A 22,324-nucleotide genomic window follows, 5' to 3' on the forward strand; every position below is an offset into this window, starting at 1 on the left:
TGTACCTTATAGCGGAGTGTAAATGAAAGAGATAAGAAGTGACGTTCCTTATCAGTGAAGTAGGATCTATAACCGCCACTCTGAAGGACACTCGTGAGGTGGTGAGGGGACAGAGGTCTCTCTATCTCTCTATAATGATACTTCTCCTGCTGCTGCTGCCGCCCCTTGTGGCCCTGGTCGGGGCTGACTTCCCCTTCCGGAACACCTCGCTCACGTGGCAGGAACGGGTACAGGACCTCGTGGGGCGTCTTACCGTGGATGAAATACAGACCCAGATGGGGCGGGGAGGAGGGGGGCCCCGGGGCGGCCCTGCCCCCGGTATACCCAGGCTGGGGATAGGTCCTTATTCCTGGAACACAGAGTGTCTGAGGGGCGACTCGAGGAGTGGGTCTGCAACATCCTTCCCCCAGTCAATAGGCCTTGCGGCTGCATGGAGGTAAGGTTAAGTGTGTGGTTCAAGCTGACACGCTGTAAAAAAATGGAATACTGTTCAAAAGCGGCGTTGAACCCAACTCACTCACTCACTGCCAAAGAAATGGTAAATGTCAATGACCATTATCACTTTCGGTTATCCTCCGAAGTTGGTGAGTGAGTAGGGTTTCAAACAATAAACCCATGTGAGGATTCGAACTTTGCCTTCGACGTGACGAGTGAACGCTTAAACAACTAGGCTACCCACCGCTGCCAATCTGACAACAACGATGTAAGTAAATGTTTTCATAGGGGCGTTCATTCCGACTCAATCATGTCCTTGACCCAGCACTGACCTGCTGTTCCGAATGGCCGAGGCTACAGGGGTCGAGGTCCGTGGCAAATACAACGACTACGTCAAGAACAACGTGTACGGTGACCACAAGGGCCTCAGCTGCTTCAGCCCCGTCATCAACATCATGCGGGACCCCAGGTGGGGCAGGAATCAGGTAAGTCGCTCCGTTGAACTGATCGTTTTCAGGGCCCGTCCAAGGATGTTCCCGTCTCTGTGTGTTCCCTTATATAAGATAGCTTCGCGATAAATCGCAAAGAACAATGAAGAACGAGGCGTTGTTCATTTCACGATAAAACCTTGTTGTTTCATGTCATTTCTTGAGATTCTAACATGCGCTCGCAACTTAATAACGTCGTAAATTGGACGACGTTGTTTTTGAGAGAGTAGTGAGTTGTTCCTCTTAGATGTAGCTGGATAACGTGGTATAAACGCAATGGCCGAACAATCGCACCCAAAAGTGGAGAGAGATATGGCAATCGGTATTAGGATATACAGATAATCGACATGTCCAGATAATCGACATGAAAACTGTGAGAATATCTGGACAAAATACCAAACTTAACACCCTGTTCATGAAATAGACTTGCCCGACTTTGCCGAGGTCGGATTGTATTCAGGTAGTCATCATTATATAAACACGGGTAAATATTTTTAAAGCTTGTATTGTTTATTAACGCCCTTATTAAAGAGGATGTAACATAATGTTGATATCTCATATGTGAAATAAACCTCTAATGATGTCATTCAATTGTTTTGTAGAATAACCTCTTGGCAATAACTTTCTCCAGTATTTCAACTAGATAGACAGTGCCTCTGTCCCTGAAATATTCTATAGAAAGTGCCTCTGTCCCTGAAATATTCTATAGAAAGTGCCTCTGTCCCTGAAATAATCTATTGAAAGTGCCTCTGTCCCTGAAATATTCTATAGAAAGTGCCTCTGTCCCTGAAATAATCTATTGAAAGTGCCTCTGTTCCTGGAATATTCTATAGAAAGTGCCTCTGTCCCTGAAATATTCTATAGAAAGTGCCTCTGTTCCTGGAATATTCTGTAGAAAGTGCCTCTGTTACTGAAATATTCTATAAGAAAGTGCCTCTGTCCCTGAAATATTCTTTAGAAAGTGCCTCTGTCCCTGAAATATTCTATAGAAAGTGCCTATGTTCCTTGAATATTCTGTAGAAATTGCCTCTGTTCCTGAAATATTCTGTAGAAAGTTCCCCTGTCCCTGGATAATTCAATAGAAAGAAGCTAGAAGCTGGAATTACAATTAGTAGAGTGACAAAAATGACTATAAATACATGAGAAAAAGTTCCAGATAATCCCGCTACCGCCTGAAGAAAACAAAGTCACTAAAACTCTTTCAATACGTGAATAAGCTTGCATACATGTAGGAGATAACATATATCAAACACAAGATAAGAGTATGAGATTTAACTGCTAGAGAACGGAATTTACAGACAACAAATTCTCTAACAATGAACTAACGCGACACAGACCTGCGCCGAGCGGCGCCTACCGCCAGACCGATACGAGTAGTGAGGCGTTAAGGTCACGGTTGTCGGGCCTGCACGGTTATCGGACCTGCACAGTTGTCGGTCCTGCACAGTTGTCGGCCCTGCACAGTTGTCGGCCCTGCACAGTTGTCGGCCCTGCACAGTTGTCGGCCCTGCACAGTTGTCGGTCCTGCACAGTTGTCGGTCCTGCACGGTTATCGGCCCTGCACAGTTGTCGGTCCTGCACAGTTGTCGGTCCTGCACGGTTATCGGCCCTGCACAGTTGTCGGTCCTGCACAGTTGTCGGCCCTGCACAGTTGTCGGCACTGCTTTTATCGTAAATGAAGCAGGCTCGCATAATCCCATTTTTTTCCTTGCGTATAATACTTACGAAACGGAATCACACTCATTTTCTTTATAACCTAAAGTCAATGTTCCAGACGTAATTACACTCAACGAAGTAGTGAGTGAGTATGGTTTTACGCCGATTTTAGCAATATTCAAGCAATATCACGGCGGGGGACACCAGAAAAGGGCTTCACACAATGTACCCATGTCGGGAATCGAACCCGGGTCTTCGGCGTGACGAGCGAACGCTTTAACCACTAGGCTACCCGACCGCCCCCTCAACGAAGTAACGTTAGAAATCATGTATGAATACATGAGGCCGCTACTACTGATTGTTGGTACGTGCGTCCCCAGAAGAGGCCTAGATAATTCCACTGCAACATAGTCAAGCTACGTGAAGGTCCGGGTTACTAACAATTGATCTTCAGCAACCCATGCTTGACTTAAGATGCCACTAACGGGATCAGGTGGCCAGGCTCGCTGACTTGATTGATGTATGTCATCGTAGCCCAATTGCGTATGTCGATGTTCAGGATGTCAATCACTAGATTTTCTGGCCCAGGCTCGATTATTTCTGAACATCCGTCATGTAGCTGGAATATTGAGTGTGGCGTTAAAACACAACAAACTGGTACGTGCGTCATTCACGAAGGGATCACAGCAATCAACAAAGACTTGCGGTAGTCATCGCTTTATGGTATCTCGCTTGCTTGATATGTGTACGGGGGCGGTCGGGTAGCCTAGTGGTTAAAGCGTTGGCCCGTCACGCCGAAGACCCAGGTTCGATTCCCGACAATGTGTGAAGCCCATTTCTGGTGTCCCCGCCGTGATATTGCTGGAATATTGCTAAAAGCGGCGTAAAACCATACTCACTCACTGATATGTGTACGAGCATATTTACCGCAACGCATTAAAATAACACTGAAGTTCTGAGTCTTCCACGGTTTCTCTTGTGTGCTGAGGTGGTTGTTGGTGTTACCGGATGTGACGTGTACTAACATTGCGATATTACCTTGTCACGCCAGGAGACCTATGGAGAGGATCCTTACCTCAGTGGTCAGTTCGCGGCCAGTTATGTGAAGGGACTGCAGGGCAATGACCCCCGTTACCTCAGGGCTAACGCCGGCTGCAAACACTTCGACGCCCACGGCGGCCCCGAGAACATCCCCGTCAACAGATTTTCCTTCGACGCCAAGGTAACCTCATATGTTCACAGTACGAGACAACCGGATTGTGTAGTATCTGTGTCTTCTGTTTCATCAGTTGTTGCCCCACACAGGCTAAATATTGATGTATGTTCATGTGATATGAAGGTGTGTCGCCCACTGAGATACCATGCCACAGTTTAAATGGATACCCTACTCAGACACAGTATACCGACTCTGAGGTGGACCGTTCTTGTGTTATCCCTTTAATGCCGAAGGCAAGGCAGAGTGCCATCTTTTAACGTCGAGCCACTGACTTTCCTCTCTCCAGGCAGACGCTCTATCAAATACACCACAGAGGCGGTCGATACATTTTTATGTCCAATGATTAGTTAATATTGACAAAATGACAAACCAGTTGGATACGTGTGCAAGTATGTAACCAATGTTCTTACAATGTAAATGTAATTATTATATGTTTTTGTTTATAACTGTCTCTTCTGATGAATGAATTATTAATCAACCTTCCAACAGGTTCCTGAGCGAGACTGGCGAACAACCTTCCTGCCTGCTTTCCGAACGTGTGTCAAGGCCGGCACCATGAATCTGATGTGCAGCTACAACAAGTGGGCGTTGTATACCACCTCCGTTATAACACGAACTCAGATAAATAAGATTACAACATAGAACAACACACTTTTAAAATATCAAAACTCTAAGCCTGTTAATGGCGTTAAAGGACCCAGATTACATTACAATGATTATTCAACTTCAAACCCCCATTACATTCTGAGATTTATCTACGGCTTCTACAAGGCTTCGAAAACAATACGTGTGGCTCGTATGACTGCAGGACACATCCTGCCCATGCACGTGTGTGTTTGTAAGATAAGGAAGTGAAACAGTTCATGAACCCTGAACACAGCATGTACCGATACTATCTCAAGCACGGCAGTGCAAAGCCCTGTACTCTGTGTGTCCGCTACTGGACCGAATGACTGCAGGACAGATCCTTCCCATGGACTCAAGAATCTTGTGGAGAACACCTTATGGAATGGCAGCCCATTCCTCCTGGAGAGCTTGGCGTATTTCTGCAGATTCTGTGGTCCTTGTTGGCGTTGATGCTCAACTGGATTGAGATCCGGTAACCTTGACGGCCACGGCATTACGCTTATGTTCTGAGCTGTCAGGAAATCATTACAAATTGCTGTGTGGGGACATTGTCATGGTGATACATGGTGTCTGGTGCTTGCAACGTGAGGATTATATCGCCATGAGAAAGCACACTTCCCCCACCAAATAGGTCGACTTCTTGTACGCAACATCCAGTATAAAGTTCATTCAGTCGCCGGATAGGCCCATCTCTCTTTTGAAAAAAGAAACGGGACTCGTCACCGTACCAAATGCTACGGCAACTTTGGGGAAGCCGCTGATGACACAATGGAGTCGATTACGTTGAGGTTTGATGACGCCAACTTCTAGGTTCCCTGCAGATCAGATCATGTTTCCATGGTAACGGACCCGGCCTACTGTTATGATGTAGGGTCTCCCTGTTCATGGACGATCTCTAGCGGTACTATGTTCCCCAGTCGTGCTCTTAGCAACCTTGAAATGACAGGTCACTGATGCTTGTGTTTCACTAGCTTCATATATCTACCTATAACGATATTTTTCGCATTATCATGGAGTCTTGGCTAGACGATTGTCAAAATTCACTTCAGTCCCTGAATATTTTATGAAAACGACATGCACCATAAACGTCCCCATGACAACCATGACAAATTCCGTGACTTGCAGTTGAAAAAAGCTTTTCATTTTCCCAAGAAAACGATATCCTGCATCAAAGCGATGTATATTTTACCTCTAAGAACTATATAAGCAGAGATACATTCCAGACTTTCCATCCACGAAATTTGCTTTTGAAAATATTGCTATCGCCTACACTTCTTTTTCAAATGTTATCAATGAAACATCCGTACGGAGTCCAATGTATATCTAAAGTGTCCAATGTATAACTAATGTGTTACTTGTGTATTCAGACTGAACGGAGTCCCGGCCTGCGCCAACAAGCATCTGCTCACCGATGTCCTCAGGACACAATGGGGGTTTGAAGGCTACGTCATCAGTGACCGGGGAGGAATTGAATTAATGATGACACAGCACCACTACTTCCACAACAACGTGGACATGGCGGCCGGCGCCGTGGATGCAGGATGCAACCTTGAGCTCTCCAACAATCTCGCCACGCCAGCCTTCTTCTCCATAGGTCAGTGCATTGTTTACTGAGTCTTCTGTTATGTAGTTCTGTATACTGAGTCTTCTGTTCCGTAGTTCTGTTTACTGAGCCTTCTGTTTCGTAGTTCTCTTTACTAAGTCTTCCGTTCCGTAGTTCCGTTTACAGCGTCTTCTGTTCCATAATTCCGTTCACTGAGTCTTCTGTTCCGTAATTCTATTTACTGAGCCTTCTGTTCTGTAATTCTGTTTACTGAGTCTTCTGTTTCGTAGTTCTGTTTACTGAGTCTTCTGTTCCGTGATTCCGTTTACTGAGCCTTCTGTTTCGTAGTTCTGTTTACTGAGTCTTCTGTTCCGTAATTCTATTTACTGAGCCTTCTGTTTCGTAGTTCTGTTTCCTGAGCCTTCTGTTTCGTAGTTCTGTTTACTGAGTCTTCTGTTCCGTAATTCTGTTTACTGAGTCTTCTGTTCCATAGTTCCGTTTACTGAGTCTTCTGTTCCGTAGTTCCGTTTACTGAGTCTTCTGTTCCGTAATTCCGTTTACTGAGCCTTCTGTTCCATAGTTCCGTTTACTGAGTCTTCTGTTCCGTAGTTCCGTTTACTGAATCTTCTGTTCCGTAATTCTGTTTACTGAGCCTTCTGTTCCGTGATTCCGTTTACTGAGCCTTCTGTTCCGTGCCTCTGTTTACTGAGTCTTCTGTTCCGTAATTCTGTTTACTGAGTCTTCTGTTCCGTAATTCTGTTTACTGAGTCTTCTGTTCCATAGTTCCGTTTACTGAGTCTTCTGTTCCGTAGTTCCGTTTACTGAGTCTTCTGTTCCGTAATTTTGTTTACTGAGTCTTCCTTTCCATAGTTCCGTTTACTGAGTCTTATGTTCCGTAGTTCCGTTTACTGAGTCTTCTGTTCCGTAATTCTGTTTACTGAGCCTTCTGTTCCGTAATTCTGTTTACTGAGCCTTCTGTTCCGTGATTCCGTTTACTGAGTATTCTGTTCCGTAATTCTGTTTACTGAGTATTCTGTTCCGTAATTCTGTTTACTGAGCCTTCTGTTTCGTAGTTCCGTTTACTGAGCCTTCTGTTCCGTAATTCCGTTTACTGAATCTTCTGTTCCATAGTTCCGTTTACTGAGTCTTCTGTTCCGTAGTTCCGTTTACTGAGTCTTCTGTTCCGTAATTCCGTTTACTGAGTCTTCTGTTTTGTAGTTCTGGTTAATGAGTCTATCAGTTCCGTAGTTCTGTTTACATTCAAGTTTAAGTCCACAACGAAACGTGTTACTCGATCTGATGTTTAAGGCGACGAACTCCTATGGTACTGGCAGAATCGCCATGTCAGCTTTGATATCGACACCCAAAATAAGTCCGTTGACTGAACTAACACTGTGTCACTCCATTGGTTGTTACATCCATACCATCCCGTCCTGTCGACTCCCCACATGGGTACACTGTGTAAACCCCATTTCTGGTGTCCCCTGTCGTGATCTTGCTGGAATATTCCTAAAAGCGGCGTAAAGCCATACTCACTCACTCATACCGTCCTGGAAAACGTAATCATGACCACAGTTTCAAATGAAAAGATCAGTACATGTATGTTTAAACGCTACGTGAAGATCAGTTGTGTGTGAGCGACCCATGGCCCTAGTTCAGTAGGCGTAGCGTTGGACAGGACTGAAGCTACTCCCTGCATAAGTGCACGTGCAAGGCTCTTCTGTTCTCCTCCCCAGCGGACGCCGTGAAGCAGGGCAAACTCAAGGAGGACGTGGTGAGGCAGCGGACCAAGGAGCTGTTCTATGCCCGGATGCGGCTGGGTGAGTTCGACCCCCCAAGTATGAACCAGTACAGCAGGCTGAACTCCTCCGTGGTAGAGACTCGGGCTCACCAGGACCTCGCCGTGGAGGCAGCAATGAAGTCCTTCGTCCTCCTCAAGAACCACAACAACTTCCTCCCCATCAAGGCCAACCAGTACAAACAGTCGGCTGTAAGTGACCGACCCTCTCCCTGCTGGGTTGTCGTGTAGGATAAAGCACGTCCGAGGGGTTTAATGATATTTAAAACCCGCATCCGCGGGAGAAAACAGAGGAGCGTCAGCCCTGAGGCTTTATCCCAAGGATCAGGGTTGTAAATATCATAAAAACCCGAGGGGGGTGTTTTACATAACTTATATATCGAAAAAAGAAACATAAAACAACATTTAGCAACATTTTATGTTCAAAACATACTTTCCATGAACCTTAGGAAACGGGCGTAAAATATCTGTTGCCGGCGTACAGAACTTGAAAAAGACATTCTTAAAATCATTGATTGATCAGCGCCGTTGTACCCTTACTGTACACTCACTGGGCTACAGGTGAAGTGAAATGGGGTTTAACGTCGCGTCTAAGATTATAGCACTTATAATGCGACGTGCATACGAACGTTGCGTGTTTGATCCTCGGGAAAATATAAAGAAATCATTTGTCATTTGATTTGTGTTCAAATGCAAAATATATTTCTAGCGAGAATCATTAATATGTTATAATCTAAACGGAGGTTATATTAATAAAATCCCCGGGATATTATTTAAAAGCCAGGTATATTATAACATCTCTGTTTATGAGTTTTAACCCGACTGGAGAACAAGAGGAGACGTCACTGGAGGTTGAAACGACTGTTATAACCAACTCAATCACTCAACTTTGGGCAATGTTAGGACGTTGTCGACATTTGTGTCTAAAAGCTCAGTCTATAACACTTCGTGTCAGTTTAATTTGGGAGGAAAACCCGAAGCAATGCAGGTCTTAGACGTTTTCCACTTCGGTGAAACCCACGAGCACGGGTATGGTGCTGATAGACCTAGAAACATAATCGGGGCGAACAGACAATCGAACAGACAATCATAGGTTTCTGGCGTGCCCAAGGGACGCAACTCTGCACAGTGAATTGCGGCACCTTAGACGACATGGCCACCCATTCCCCACGACATTTAATAAAAATGTAATTTGGATATATCAATGTAAATAAGAATATACATGCTCTCTTCGACGCCCAGGTTGTCGGGCCGTTCACCTACCAGGGACGTGGCGTGTTTGGCAGCTACGCCGCCAACACCGACGACAAGTACATCTCCACTGTCCTGGATGGACTGAAGGGCGTGGCTCCTACGGTCAAGTCGGCTGAGGGGTGCACGGACTCCGCGTGTAATACATACCAAGCCCACATGGTCAAGTCAGCCGTGCAGGGCGCAGAGATTGTCTTTGTATGCCTCGGTCTAGGTGAGTGAGTGAGTGGATTGGTTGACAAGTGAGTGGATTGGTTTTGGACTTTTTAAGTTGAGAAAGATAGGCACATGATAGTTGTGTATGTAACACCAAGCACAACATGCTTTAACGTTTAGCATATGAACCTAGCCGGATTGAAAACATCTGTGAGGTGCGGTAGGTTCGAACCCGGTCTCGCTGTCTAAATATGTAGTCCCACCTCGAAATGACACATTATGTAGATACGTACATATGAAGTTCCATATGCAAGATAGATAGATAGATAGATAGATAGATAGATAGATAGATAGATAGATAGATAGATAGATAGATAGATAGATAGAAAGATAGACTCACACATTTGAAAATGGTAAGTGTAAACATCGATGCAGGTTGATGTGGTTAATATGTATATCATAAGAAGACGTGAACATCTATTTCAACAGATAACAGGTGACGACCTACTTCGGTTGAGGGACAAATTAATTTTAAGCTTGTACAGAGAAGCAGCTTATATTTCATTCTGTCATCTGAGCTGAGCCTTGCGTAAAGGATCTCTTAGGTGATTATACGAATGTCAGAATCCCCCGGAAACAGATGACGTCACTGGGGGGTTTCTAAGGGTTTCTTTGGGTGTTGATGGTGCTGTTAATGGGACTGGCGTTAGTACAGTTGGCAAGAGACATACAACTGTGTTATTATACTGTGGGAATACCAGTGTGTGTGTGCGTGCTGACAGATATTTCACTCTTGTTGACAGGTCAAAAGATCGAGGATGAGTTTCGTGATCGTCGTAATCTGGACTTGCCGAGTGGACAGATGACACTTTTTGAAGACGTCCTAAGTAACAGTAAGTTCCGGGCAGAGACCGACATGGCAGAACGCCAGAAACAGACAGCACGTCCAGGATAACAAGGACGCCTGCCGTGTGTCACACGTGACCTATGCGCGGAGATGACACACGTAACGCACACGTCAGAAGTCAGAAAGGAAGTCCATTACTGACCATCATTTGGGATTCTGTAAACGAGAGCTGTCATTTGATGACATGTTCTGAATCTAATACGGAAGTACGAGGCCCCTTCTCCAAGTGCATGTAGCTATGTGTAGCCTCCGGGAGGTGGCGCCGTCCACACAGGAAGGGAGCCTGTACCTTCGCTAGGTCTGGCAATTTCAAAAGGTTACAAGTGATGTACCTTGAAACAGATCCATTGTTGCCATGACTACACACCCCATAGACTGGGCTGTATTAATAAACAGCTGGTACATTAATAGTCTCCCAGTGTAACTGACGTATTTGTAACTGTCTATTTTACAATTGTGATCTTTTATTATAAACATGGTGGTGTTTTTTACAAGTACTGGGGTAAAGAGATGACAGTCCCTTGTGCTTACGGGTGGGTACCTTTAGGGTACTTGTGAACGGGTCGGGTAGAAATTTTACTTGATCAGACAAAAGTTTCCGGAAAACTCCGTGGGATCTCCCCAGTGACGCAAGTAATGTGAAAAAAAAACGATTCTTAAAATGATTTCAGAACAAACGGAATCAAGCGCGACTCGAAAATTATGCTAACAGTAAATATTGTGAAATGACAGTGTATTCATAGCAAGTATTAACTGTCATAATATCGGAATTTAACAAGGGCCTTGTTTTACACATTAACGTTACTGATTTGTTTGTCTGTTTGTTTGTGTGTTTGTTTTTTTACGCCGCTTTTATCATAATTGCAGCTATATGACGACGTACTGTACATAATCGAGTCTAGATCAGATAATCCAGTTATTCATATTGTGAGCAACCATCGACGCCGTTGGGGTACAATATCACCAAATCACGGATTTTTACCACCCGATTCATTCAGTTGCCTTTTACGACCAGAAGAGGAATTTGTGATAGTGCACTATAGTCCATATGCAATTCTTGCGCGTTCTGGAACCCAAAGCTGGCCCCAGCCCGAGTGAGTGAGTGAGTGAGTCAAAGAGTGAATGACGTTTATATAGATCAGCAAATGCCTGCAGATATATCAAATAGTGAGTGAGTGAGTGAGTGAGTGAGTGAGTGAAGATCAACAACTGCCTGTAGATCATAAAATACACAACTCGATTCTGTTTTTCTGACACATAAGTGTGTATGTATACTTATATATGCAACATATAGTTATTACTTCGCTGTCATTTGTTTAGCCAAAAACGATGTTCCCGTCGTGCTGCTGTTGTTTAACGCCGGTCCGGTCAACATCGTCCAGCAAGAAGCTGACCCCCGCATCTCGGCCATCATGACGCTGTTCTACCCGGCACAAGCCACGGGCACGGCGCTGTTCAAGACCCTCACCAACGACGGGCCTTTCTCCGTCCCCGCCGGCCGACTACCCTACACCTGGTACCGGGACACTAACGGCGTAAGTTTCACAGTCAAAACACCTCTACGTCTTGTCCACTCCCCTACCACTGTTCTAATGGAAGAATATTGTGTCATGTCATTGTGTACATAACATAATCGCAACTAGCCCGCCTCTCGGGAACCATGGCAGTGGTCAGTATCAAATACACAAATACAGTGGGGATAGCGGTGACAGTGGTCATGCTTCCGAGATGGGCTAGGCAGGGAATCTGGGAAAATGACCGATCCTCACATGGAAGCTGGTTCCAATGTGATGAAATGCGTGAGAGATACGGAAACACGCTCTTGTCCCCCATTGGAAAGTTCCGCATAGTGCCCTCATTGAACATTACAGACGTTTCGGGAAAATACTATCACCGTCCGCGGTATATCGGACCGAAAGTTAACACACCACACGGGCATCTAAGTATAGTAGCTTCCTGACGACTTATCGCTGCCCAAACACAATGCTAACAGCGTCTACCGAATCTCAACAGAAACGATGTAACCCATTTTCAAATATTTTTAAACAATTAAATACACTGCAAAATAACAACACGAAGTTCATGTGTTGGACATTTATTCCTACACTCGGCTTTTGCGAAATATGTTTCAAGACGTGATCCACCACGCTGAAATAATGTCGCCTGTTTCTGCCTGTCCCAGTTCCCGTCTATGACAGACTACACGATGACAAACCGCACCTACCGCTACTCCGATGTCGATCCTCTCTACCCCTTCGGCTACGGCCTCTCCTACACCACCTTCCACTACGACAACCTCCAGCTCAGTAGCAACACCATCCGAGCCGCCGACGACGTGTCGGTGCAAGCTCGCGTCAACAACAGAGGCGGACAGGATGCAGACGAGGTGAGTCAACTCCAACACAGCATCCCTCCCGGATGAGGACCTCGTAATGAGTGGGTGAGTGAGGTTTAATGCTGCTTTAAACATTATTCCAGTTACGTTACGGCATGTAGGAGGAAAGGCCGAATTAATGAAGGTCTTAGATGTTTTCCACTTTGATAAAACCCAGAAGCACGGGTATGGTGTTGCCAAACCTAGAAACAACCAGGGCGAATGCGAGATTCGAACCCAGGATCATAGGTTTCGCGCGCACGCCAAAGGGAGACAAGCTGCACAGCGAAATGAGGAGCCTAAGTTTCAAGTTAATATTGATTATCTCCTGAATTCATATCTTTTGAAGAATTCAAAGACATGTACAAGATAAAATCAAATTTCTTGGCTTTTTATGGTATTGTTTGTGGTATTAAGAGATATTTGACCAGTTTGAATTTGACTTAACTCCCTACTGACTCTGTAGAAGAACATCGCTGTGCTATTAAAAAGATCTTCTCTCAAAGGACAGGCTCTAAATATATTTATAATATTCTTGTATGTGTTGATATGAAAACAAGAGGCCAGGAAAAGTGGGAGTTTCAGTTTGGAAAATTGAATTGGAATATTATTTGTATTAAGCCTTCTAAAGCAACACAAGAGGTGAAATTGCGTTGGTTTCAGTATCGAATCATACATAGAATACTTGCAACTAATTCTTTGTTGTTTAAAATGAATATTTCTGATACCACGCTTTGTTTTTTTTGCAAATGTTATGATGAAACTATTGTACACATTTTTGGGGAATGTGAACTTGTACAAGTATTTTGGAAAACCTTCTTAGATTGGATAAATAAATGTAGCCATAAACATCATATGAAATTAAGTGCTGAACTTGTTTTATTTGGTGTTAAAGAAAATATTGTTACTGACAAAGTTTTTGATCTTCTTATTTTAATAGCTAAATCTTTTATATATTTTTGCAGATCCAAAAAAACAAATCTTTGCTTCGCAATATTTCAAAAAGATGTTAGTCTGAGATACAAAATTGAGAAGAATATAGCCTTTACAAATGGTAATGTAGCTACATTTTATAAATCATGGATCTTTTATCACATATTGTTTGAAGAAGCAGAACAGCAATAACATATGTATCTCTTCTCATATTTGTTTCTTGCCAGGATCAGTGTTTGAATAATATTTTGAATGCTTGACTGTGTGTATGTTTTGTTATATTTCTTAAAAATCACCTTGGCACCATTTCCAATACTTGTATTTAATTTTCCCCAAATGTATACATACATTGTCTTCAGAATGTGAGGGTGACCATTGCCCTGGATGGCCATCCTCCTCATGTAACAGGGAAAAGGTGAAATAAAATGTTAAAAAAAAATTAAAAATATTGATTATCTCCGATCTGCTCACGCTAATAAACGACCACCATCTATCCCTATTTCAAATCAGATTATCCCTGATATATACATAATCTCTTATCCTTCGAGTATATTCATGGGATTTACATGTGTGTCGTTCAGCTTCAAAAGGTGATTCAGGGCGAATCTGGGAATCGAACCCATGATCATTGGCAACTCTGAACCTGAGAAATAATTATCTCCGACAAGCTCGCTATAATAAACGATTATTATCTCTCCCTACTTCATATATGCGCTGAAAAAAGTCTGAATATCCCTGATACATCTTTAAACTCACCTCAGATTTACAAGGCGATTCATGTTCGTTCAGTCCAGTGTTGTCAAAACCAGCAGTTACGTGTGACGTATTTAAGTGACACTTCGATAAAGCATCAAAGGTCTACATCTTCTACACGGCAGCTGTTGTTTCTGCTGCAGGTCGTGCAGCTGTACATCAGCTGGGACAATCCCACACTCACCCTCCCAAGGTTGCAGCTGGTCGGATTCCTCAGAATGGCGGTCCCAGCTCAAGGTCACGTGAACGTGAACATGACGATATCTCACGAGAACTTGGCTGTGTGGGCAGACGACACCACCGGCTGGGCTGTACAACCGGGTAAGAAGAGTGCCCAGAACACAGTTTGAATCTCAGGATTCCCAAATTCCCAAATTCCCAAATTCCCAAACTCGATGACTCGAATATACTAATTCAAAAATGTAAAATGTGAAAGAAAACATTTGGTTGCTGCATGTTATCGTATCCCAATTGTATGGATCGATGTTCATGATATCAATCACTGTAATGTCTGATCCACGCACGATTATTTACAAACATCCGTCATATAGCTGGAATATTGCTGAGTGCGGCGTTAAACAACAATCAAACATTACAAAAGTTACTGTACTGCCCTCGGTCACGTTGTCCAGTCGATGTAGTTGATGACGTTGTGTGAATCTTCCAGGGAAAGTGCGGGTGTACTTGGGTGGCCAGCAGCCCAATCAGAAGAAGTCCGTGGGATCAAACACCCTCAGCTCAGAGCTGACCATCACTGGAACAAAGACGCTAGGAGTATATTGAATGTAACAGGCAATGTTAAACATATCGGATCTCATGACGTATTAAAACATGCCGTTATGTGTAACCCAGAAAAGCATAAAATAATGACAGAAATGGAGTAGCTTGTTATTTTGTATATGAACTTTATCAACTACGTCAATTGTATAATGAGGTTGTTGGTTTTCAAAGTGAGCGAAGCTGGAAGTAAGCGTCAGATATAAGCCTAGTAGCATTTGTTGTTAGTGAGTGAGTGAGTGAGTGGTGCTGACAAACCCAGAAACATAATCGGCACGAACCGAGATTCGAACCCACAATCATAGGTTTCTGGTGTGCCAAAGGGACGCAACTCTGCACATCAAATTGCGGCGCCTAAGACGACTGGGCCACCCGTGCCCCCACATTGGGAGTGAACGTGCCGCATGAAGCGTCTTTATAATATCTAGCGTTATCCGACTGGTTCTGATGAATTACGCCTGATGCTGCTCGACCCTAAGCAGATGAGGGAGGGAGGAGTTGTGTGTGTTTGTGTGTGTGTGTGTGGGGGGGGGGGGGGGGGGGGGGGGGTAGAGAGGGAGATCAGGGCATCTGTTCTCCTGCAGAGTGGGCATCAGGTCAAGCGAGGAACCTCACGAGCGACAACAACGAGTTTGGTTCCACAGAGAATTTTAGAAATTGAAAACTGAAAAATATCAGACTCTGTACACATTTAGAAGAAACAATCGTGATGCAAATCTTGAGGAATATGAAAATTCAGAATCTGATTTTACGAAGTGTTGTTTTTAAGAAAAAAGTAGAGAAGAAATTAGTTGATCATGATGCTGCCAGACAAGGCGGTTGTAAAGTACTGTGTTAAGTACTGTGTTGAATACTGTGGTGAGACCTGTGCTTTTACTGTTGAAAATTGTGTTGAGAGTTGTATTCAGTGTTTTGTTTGTTTGTTGTTTAACGCTGCACTCAGCAATATTCCAACTATATGAAGGCGGTCTGTAAATAATTGAGTCTGGACAAGTCAATTTAGTGATTGACATCATGAGCATCGATCTACACAATTGGGATACGATGACATGCATCAACCAACTCAGCGAGCCTTACCACCCGATCCCGTTAGACGCCTCTTACGACAAGCATGGGTTGCTGAAGACCGATTCTCTACTCGGATCTTCACGGTTAAAGAAATAAGGTAACTGATGCAATTATAGTGAAGATATAATGACGATAAATGGCTGTAACATATTTTCGGTCGTGTAGATCAATATCTGGTGTGTCCACCATGTTGGGCGATACATACACGACACCTTGATAGCTGGCTTCTTTCTTTGGAAATAGTATCAATAGCTCCTTGAAGTGTCGGGGGAACAGGAGGCCAAGTCGTCTAAGGCGCCACGATTCGCTGTGCAGAGTTGCATGCCTTGAGCACGCCAGAAACCTATGATTGTGGGTTCGAATCCCAGGTTCGCCCCGATTATGTTTCTATGTTTGTCAGCACCAATCCCGTGCTCGTGGGTTTCACCAAAGTGGTAAACGTCTAAGACCTGCATCACTTCGGGCTTTCCTCCCACATTAAGCTGACACGCCGTGATATAACTGGAATACTGTTAAAAGCGGGTTAAACACAACTCACTCACTCACTCTTGAAGTGTCCTCTTTTTCCAGCGAAGGATGTTAGTGTGGAGAATTTTGGTTTGTTGCCAGGAAATATGGTGGTCAGGATTTGATGAGATGTTCCGAAAGGGCTCAATACATTTCAGATTTTTCAACAAAGGTTTCGCGTTCTTTTATTCTGGTGACTATGGGGCGCGAAGTGTCTCCAAAATAGTTGTTTCCACAGCTGTATGGGATCTCCCAACATAGGCTTTTGGGTGGACTGGGTGGGACCTGTGCCGTTGGCGTGTGGGATGTTTTTTGGAGTCTTGTCGGAGGTGAATGTGACATCAATGTTGGTTGTTTTTGTGGGAAGTCTGCTGGTCTTGTGCCTGGGATGGTGACGCGGTTTAACGATGAAGGGGCAGGAAGTAGCTCTGAATGTCATTACAAAGAATAAAAAGAAGGAGTTATCCACCAAAAGAATTGTTTTTATTTGTAGTACGATATTTTTTATCTCTAGCAAGCATGTGATTTAGTTCGCAAGTGTATATTTCTGTGTGAGTGAGTTAACATTTATCGTCACATCGGCGTTATTTCACCCATATAGAGACGAGAACAAGTTAATACATATACAATTGCGTCATGAATACAAAGTTGTATAACAAACAAATTTGTCAAACTCTGGGCACAATATTATTCATACCTATTTATTACATTTAAGAAATAACAGCTGTAAAATGTTGGACAAAGTTAATTAGACTGGAACCTCCACGTGACCCTGACCAATGTTGTCTGTGCTAGGACTAAGGTACCAGATGAAAGTAGTAACGTTTCTTTCTTTTAATTGTTTGTTGTTTAACGCCGCACTCAGCAATCTTCCAGCTATATGAAGGCGGTCTGTAAATAATCGAGGCTGGACCAGACAATCCAGTGATTGACATCATGATCATCGATCCACGCAATTGGAATACGATGACATGCATCACCCAAGTCAGCGAGCCTGACCACCCGATCCCGTTAGTCGCCTCTTACGACAAGCATAGTCGCCTTTTTCAGCAAGCATGGGTTGCTGAAGACCTATTCTACCCCGGATCTTCCCGGGTCGGTAGTATCAAAGAACGTTGAATAACGTGTCACAAATGGCACATGTAAGGCCAATCTGTTGAAGAAGAAATCTGCCAAAACCAGTACTATTACCTTTTGGCTTGACTCAAAAACCTAAAGACTCAGCCATTCCTCTTTTGTATTGGATTCCAAAGCTGCATTGACAACCCAAGAAGAGGGAGATTTTGCTGGGTCCAGCAATTATGCCACCAGTTTGCTTGAACGTTTTCAATCTCAGAAACAATCAAGTTATCCCAAAATGGTTTGACTTATTTTTTCAACTTTTCAACCACTATGCCACGTGTCAAACTTACGGGAAACCTTCAACCCTTGATCTATCGGGCCATTTGTCACTAAACGTGGCGACATAGATATAAATTAGTTACACTCCATCAAAAGTTCAGGATAATTTATCAAAAATGAAACTTAAGTAAAATGTTATCTAACGTTTCTGACTTGGAGTTAAATGCTGGACATTTGGCTATATGACAAGAAGTTTTTTTACAAGAAGTAGGCATCCCATGGGCACCAAATCTGCTCCACTCTTTGCTGATCTCTTTTTCATACACACGAAAAAGAATATCTGCCCAAAACAAGGGAAGTTTGCCAAGAAGTTAATGATAATCGATGATCTGATATCGTCCAATGAAGGTCAAATAGCTGATTCCCTTCCAGAGATTTACCCACCTACCTGGAATAAGAGACCAGTAAAACTCGCCTCATCCGTTTGATATGTAGATATATACTTAGAGATTAAGCGTGACACAAGTCCAATCGTCAACTTTCCCTTTACGTCGAGCAGTATTCCAGCAGCCCCAGACTTTGGTGTTTACATTTCACAGCTTTTGAGATACCATCGAACATGCTCTTCCTTAAGGAGTGCCATACGATATTTGCTGAAATATGTTTGACAAGGGTTACGACACTGAAAGCCGATTTAAAGTTTTCAAAAAGTATTATGACAGACAAGCTGAAGACATTTCCAAATTTGACGCATTATTGACAAACATTTTTGACCATACATTCTCGTGTTTTGACAAGTGAAAAATTGCCCTGCCTTTGCACGTGTTTTGATTGGTGGCTCCGGTGTAATGTTAAACAGAACATAATGTAATCAATAATTATGTACATCAACCACCAACCAATGAAACGTATTGAACACTAATGTTCTATGGCCTTTCAGGAATAGCAAATAAACGACTGATTGATCAAACGGTAACCATATAAGAGTACGAGTGTAACATGACATTATGGAGATATATGTATAGTTGATACTCGGCTCAGACTAATCAGTATTAGTGTACACTTTAAAAAGACTCCATATTTAACAAATATAGTTTACATTTCATTACATGTGTTATCATTTCTTTTTTAATTCTGAGAAAGTATCTGAAGTGCAGACAGACTGGAGAATGTTCAATGCCCCACTTGTATTTAGACCGGCCCTTTAACACGCACGGTGACCGTGTTCATCTCAGCCGTTGTCGCTGTCGTGGCTTGAAGCCCCAGTATAATCTATCAGCATTGACGTGCCTCAAATGACTAAACGATTCCCTGTATAAGAAGTCCCAAGGTCTCGGTATAAGACCTCTCAAGGTCCAATTGGAGAAGGACATTTAAAACCTCGGTAATACCCACACACAGGCACTCAAATACCGGTTAAGTCCATTGGAAAGACAACCCAAGTTTAATTCAACTGCCATGTTTTATCTGTGTTCGTTCCCCAGACTGGTATCGCTTGGTGCCGTCCTCCGTAAACTGACATTAATCAAATCAGGCAATCATGCGTGAATAGAAACATGTTTCTCCCGCCGCAGAAACAAACCTCCTCTCTCTGTCGTATCTCATCCCGACATGGGGATTGACTATCTGCGTGATGGTCATGCATTTCCCCGTGTGTCCATCCATCTTTGTGCCTGTGCATCACGACTCGGCACCCCCGGGGGAATACCGGGGTAGAATTGGTCGACAGAAACCTATGCTGATCGTTAGAGGTGATCAGAGCGAGGCTCTGTGACGTAATTGGTTATGTGTCTTCGTACCCCGTATTGTTGGAATGCTCATAATATCAATCACAATTTTGTCCGGTCCAGACTCCAGAATTATTTTCATGCCACCGTTATTTAATTGGAATATTGCTGGGTGGGCCGGGGTTAATTAATAAACAAAACACACAAATCATCCATCAGTCCTGTCCGATCATCTCTCAACGTGCTGTGGCTCCTGAATCAATCATGTCAGTGCATCCATTGGTGTCGTGTTTTATCCTTCAGTTCTCTCTGTGCATCCATCTATATGTCGCGTTTCATCCATCAGTTTTATCTGTGCATCCACCTATATGTCGCGTTTCATCCATCAGTTTTATCTGTGCATCCATCTATATGTCGCGTTTCATCCATCTATATGTCGCGTTTCATCCATCAGTTATATCTGTGCATCCACCTATATGTCGCGTTTCATCCATCAGTTTTATCTGTGCATCCATCTATATGTCGCGTTTCATCCATCTATATGTGTGTTTCATTCAACAGTTCTATCTGTGCATCCACCTATATATCGCGTTTCATCCATCTATATGTCGCGTTTCATCCATCGGTTCTATCTGTGCATCCACCTATATGTGTGTTTCATTCAACAGTTCAATCTGTGCATCCACCTATATGTCGTGTTTCATCCATCTATATGTCGCGTTTCATCCATCGGTTATATCTGTGCATCCATCAATGTGGCATGCCCCCCAGTACTTTGTCTTTGCATTTTCATGCACTTTTCAAATACCCTTCTTAACTGTTAGACAAGCATGGTTGAATAATACTCTTTAACGAAATAATTGTTAGGTTCTAAAAAAAGCGACGTGTTAATCCCGACAAAAGTGTATCCTAAATCCTGGCCCCCGTGAATTCTCGGGTTAGAATTGGTTTTCCGCAACCCATGCTTGTTGTAAGAGGCGACTTACAGAATCGGGTGGTCAGGCTCGCCCACTTGGTTGATGCATGTCATCGTATCCCATTTGCGTTGATCGATGCTCATTATGTCAATCACTGGGTTGTCTGGTCCAGACTCGATTATTTACAGACCGCCGTCATTCAGCTGGAATATTGCTGAGTGCGGCGTTAAACAACAAACAAACAAAACAAATACCAACATATAATAATAACGTATATAGGGCACTGATTACATTGTCTTCGTGTGTAGTTTTATCAGGTGAGCTGCTGAACGCCGGGCTATTTTTTCACTAGTTTAATATCAATATGGATCCGGCCGTAATTCGAGTCCAGTCGGCACTTTTTGTCATTGCAGTTGGAGACCAGGCCGTCTACTTTTCTACATCCGGCCTCTGGTCGAGCACTCACGGTAATTTACCTGACTTCATAATTGACATTTTGTGCTCGCACAGTAGAAGGAGACTGAATATTTTGACATCTGCGCCCCAGAGTTTGGTCGGAAGTGGTGAAGACGGTTCCACTGGGATAAGAAGAAGCCATTATCCTATAAAACCGATAAAAGAAATGGAAAAAACAAAACTTAAAATCAAAATTAACTAGGTATCGCTTTCGAACGCAGGAAGAGGATCACCTCCATTTGCAATTTTTAAGCACATGTGAGCCGGCTATTGATTGGTTTAATCTGGGTTTAAACCTTGTATGTCAGGTTTTGTATGGCAGGCACGAAGTGTAATGGAGGCGTTGAGGTTATCGACTATGCATCACTGTAGTGTTGTGTTTAGGCACCAGGGAAAGTAGCTTCAAATACTATTAGGATGACTGTCGACTGTCTATCACTTTGTGTTGTGATGGGTAACGTGGAAAGAAGCCCTATTGGATCAGAGTTAACTATCACTGGAGTTGTTGTGCTGGAAATGTGCTGGTATAGTAATGGTATTGGATGACTCTCGGCTATCTATGACTGAAGTTGTTGTCTTGTGATCGGTTTGAAAAGTAGCCAGTGTTCACGAAATAAGACAAAAGACCGCATATTCCTGAATTTTAAATTTGGGAACAAGGCATTTGACGCTTTAAATAAAAGCTACAAAACCTCTTACAAATTCACAAGAAGTCTCTACCAAAATCAGAGTCGGCGGCTCTGACTATATATCATGGGCATGTGTTTAAAAATCACTATCAAATAGTGACGATACAAGTAAGCGAAAAACTGTGACCCTGTCACAACCAATCTCAATTATGTCCACTATCCCACACGGCAAACTCATATTAAGGACACAAGTAATTCCTTGATCCACTAAACGTTGTGGCAATAGATACAGTGACATCTCTATCTTCAAATGTTTAGGATAATTTCCAAAACATGAAAGCAAATTCATTTCAAATTTTCCAAGAAAACACTATGTAAAATGCAGGACTTTAAGGCAAGAAATTATCACCACCACCACCACCACCACCCCCCATGGGCACCAGTTGTCCCCCCTTTTTGTGCTGATCTGTTTCTTTTTGCATACGAGTTGACCTTGCCAATTTCTTCTTAAATCCGATATGGTTGAACAGTGGTCAAAGTTAAACCGCCTCATCTGTTTCATATTTGGATTCACACATAATGATTCGGAGTGACAAACAAACGAAAAGCGACACAACCCTTTCCATATTCATAGGAAATCTCTGCTATATCCTGAGCACGTGTCTATCACTATCAAGAGGGATGACATAATTCAAGGCCTCATTAAAGCTTTCAAAATGTTTCATGGTAGACATGTGGAGGACATTTCCACATTTGACGCATCAT

At 43.3% G+C, this 22,324-nt stretch overlaps 1 protein-coding gene across 1 annotated transcript; it reads left to right on the top strand.

Annotated features, from left to right (window-relative positions):
• Nucleotides 1-103: 103 nt before the first annotated feature.
• On the top strand, nt 104-15,017 carry LOC124140303 (probable beta-D-xylosidase 2). Its single transcript, XM_046507810.2, has 12 exons — nt 104-436; nt 761-920; nt 3,631-3,801; nt 4,285-4,376; nt 5,790-6,016; nt 7,702-7,955; nt 9,006-9,228; nt 9,974-10,063; nt 11,398-11,612; nt 12,260-12,463; nt 14,281-14,458; nt 14,805-15,017. Exons 1-12 carry the CDS (start codon nt 135-137, stop codon nt 14,918-14,920), a joined length of 2,232 nt encoding a protein of 743 aa, XP_046363766.2. The 5' UTR covers nt 104-134; the 3' UTR covers nt 14,921-15,017.
• Nucleotides 15,018-22,324: the final 7,307 nt, after the last annotated feature.

This window comes from Haliotis rufescens, unplaced genomic scaffold (genome assembly GCF_023055435.1).
Source record: "Haliotis rufescens isolate VD_foot unplaced genomic scaffold, xgHalRufe1.0.p SCAF_5, whole genome shotgun sequence".
NCBI lineage: Eukaryota > Metazoa > Mollusca > Gastropoda > Lepetellida > Haliotidae > Haliotis > Haliotis rufescens.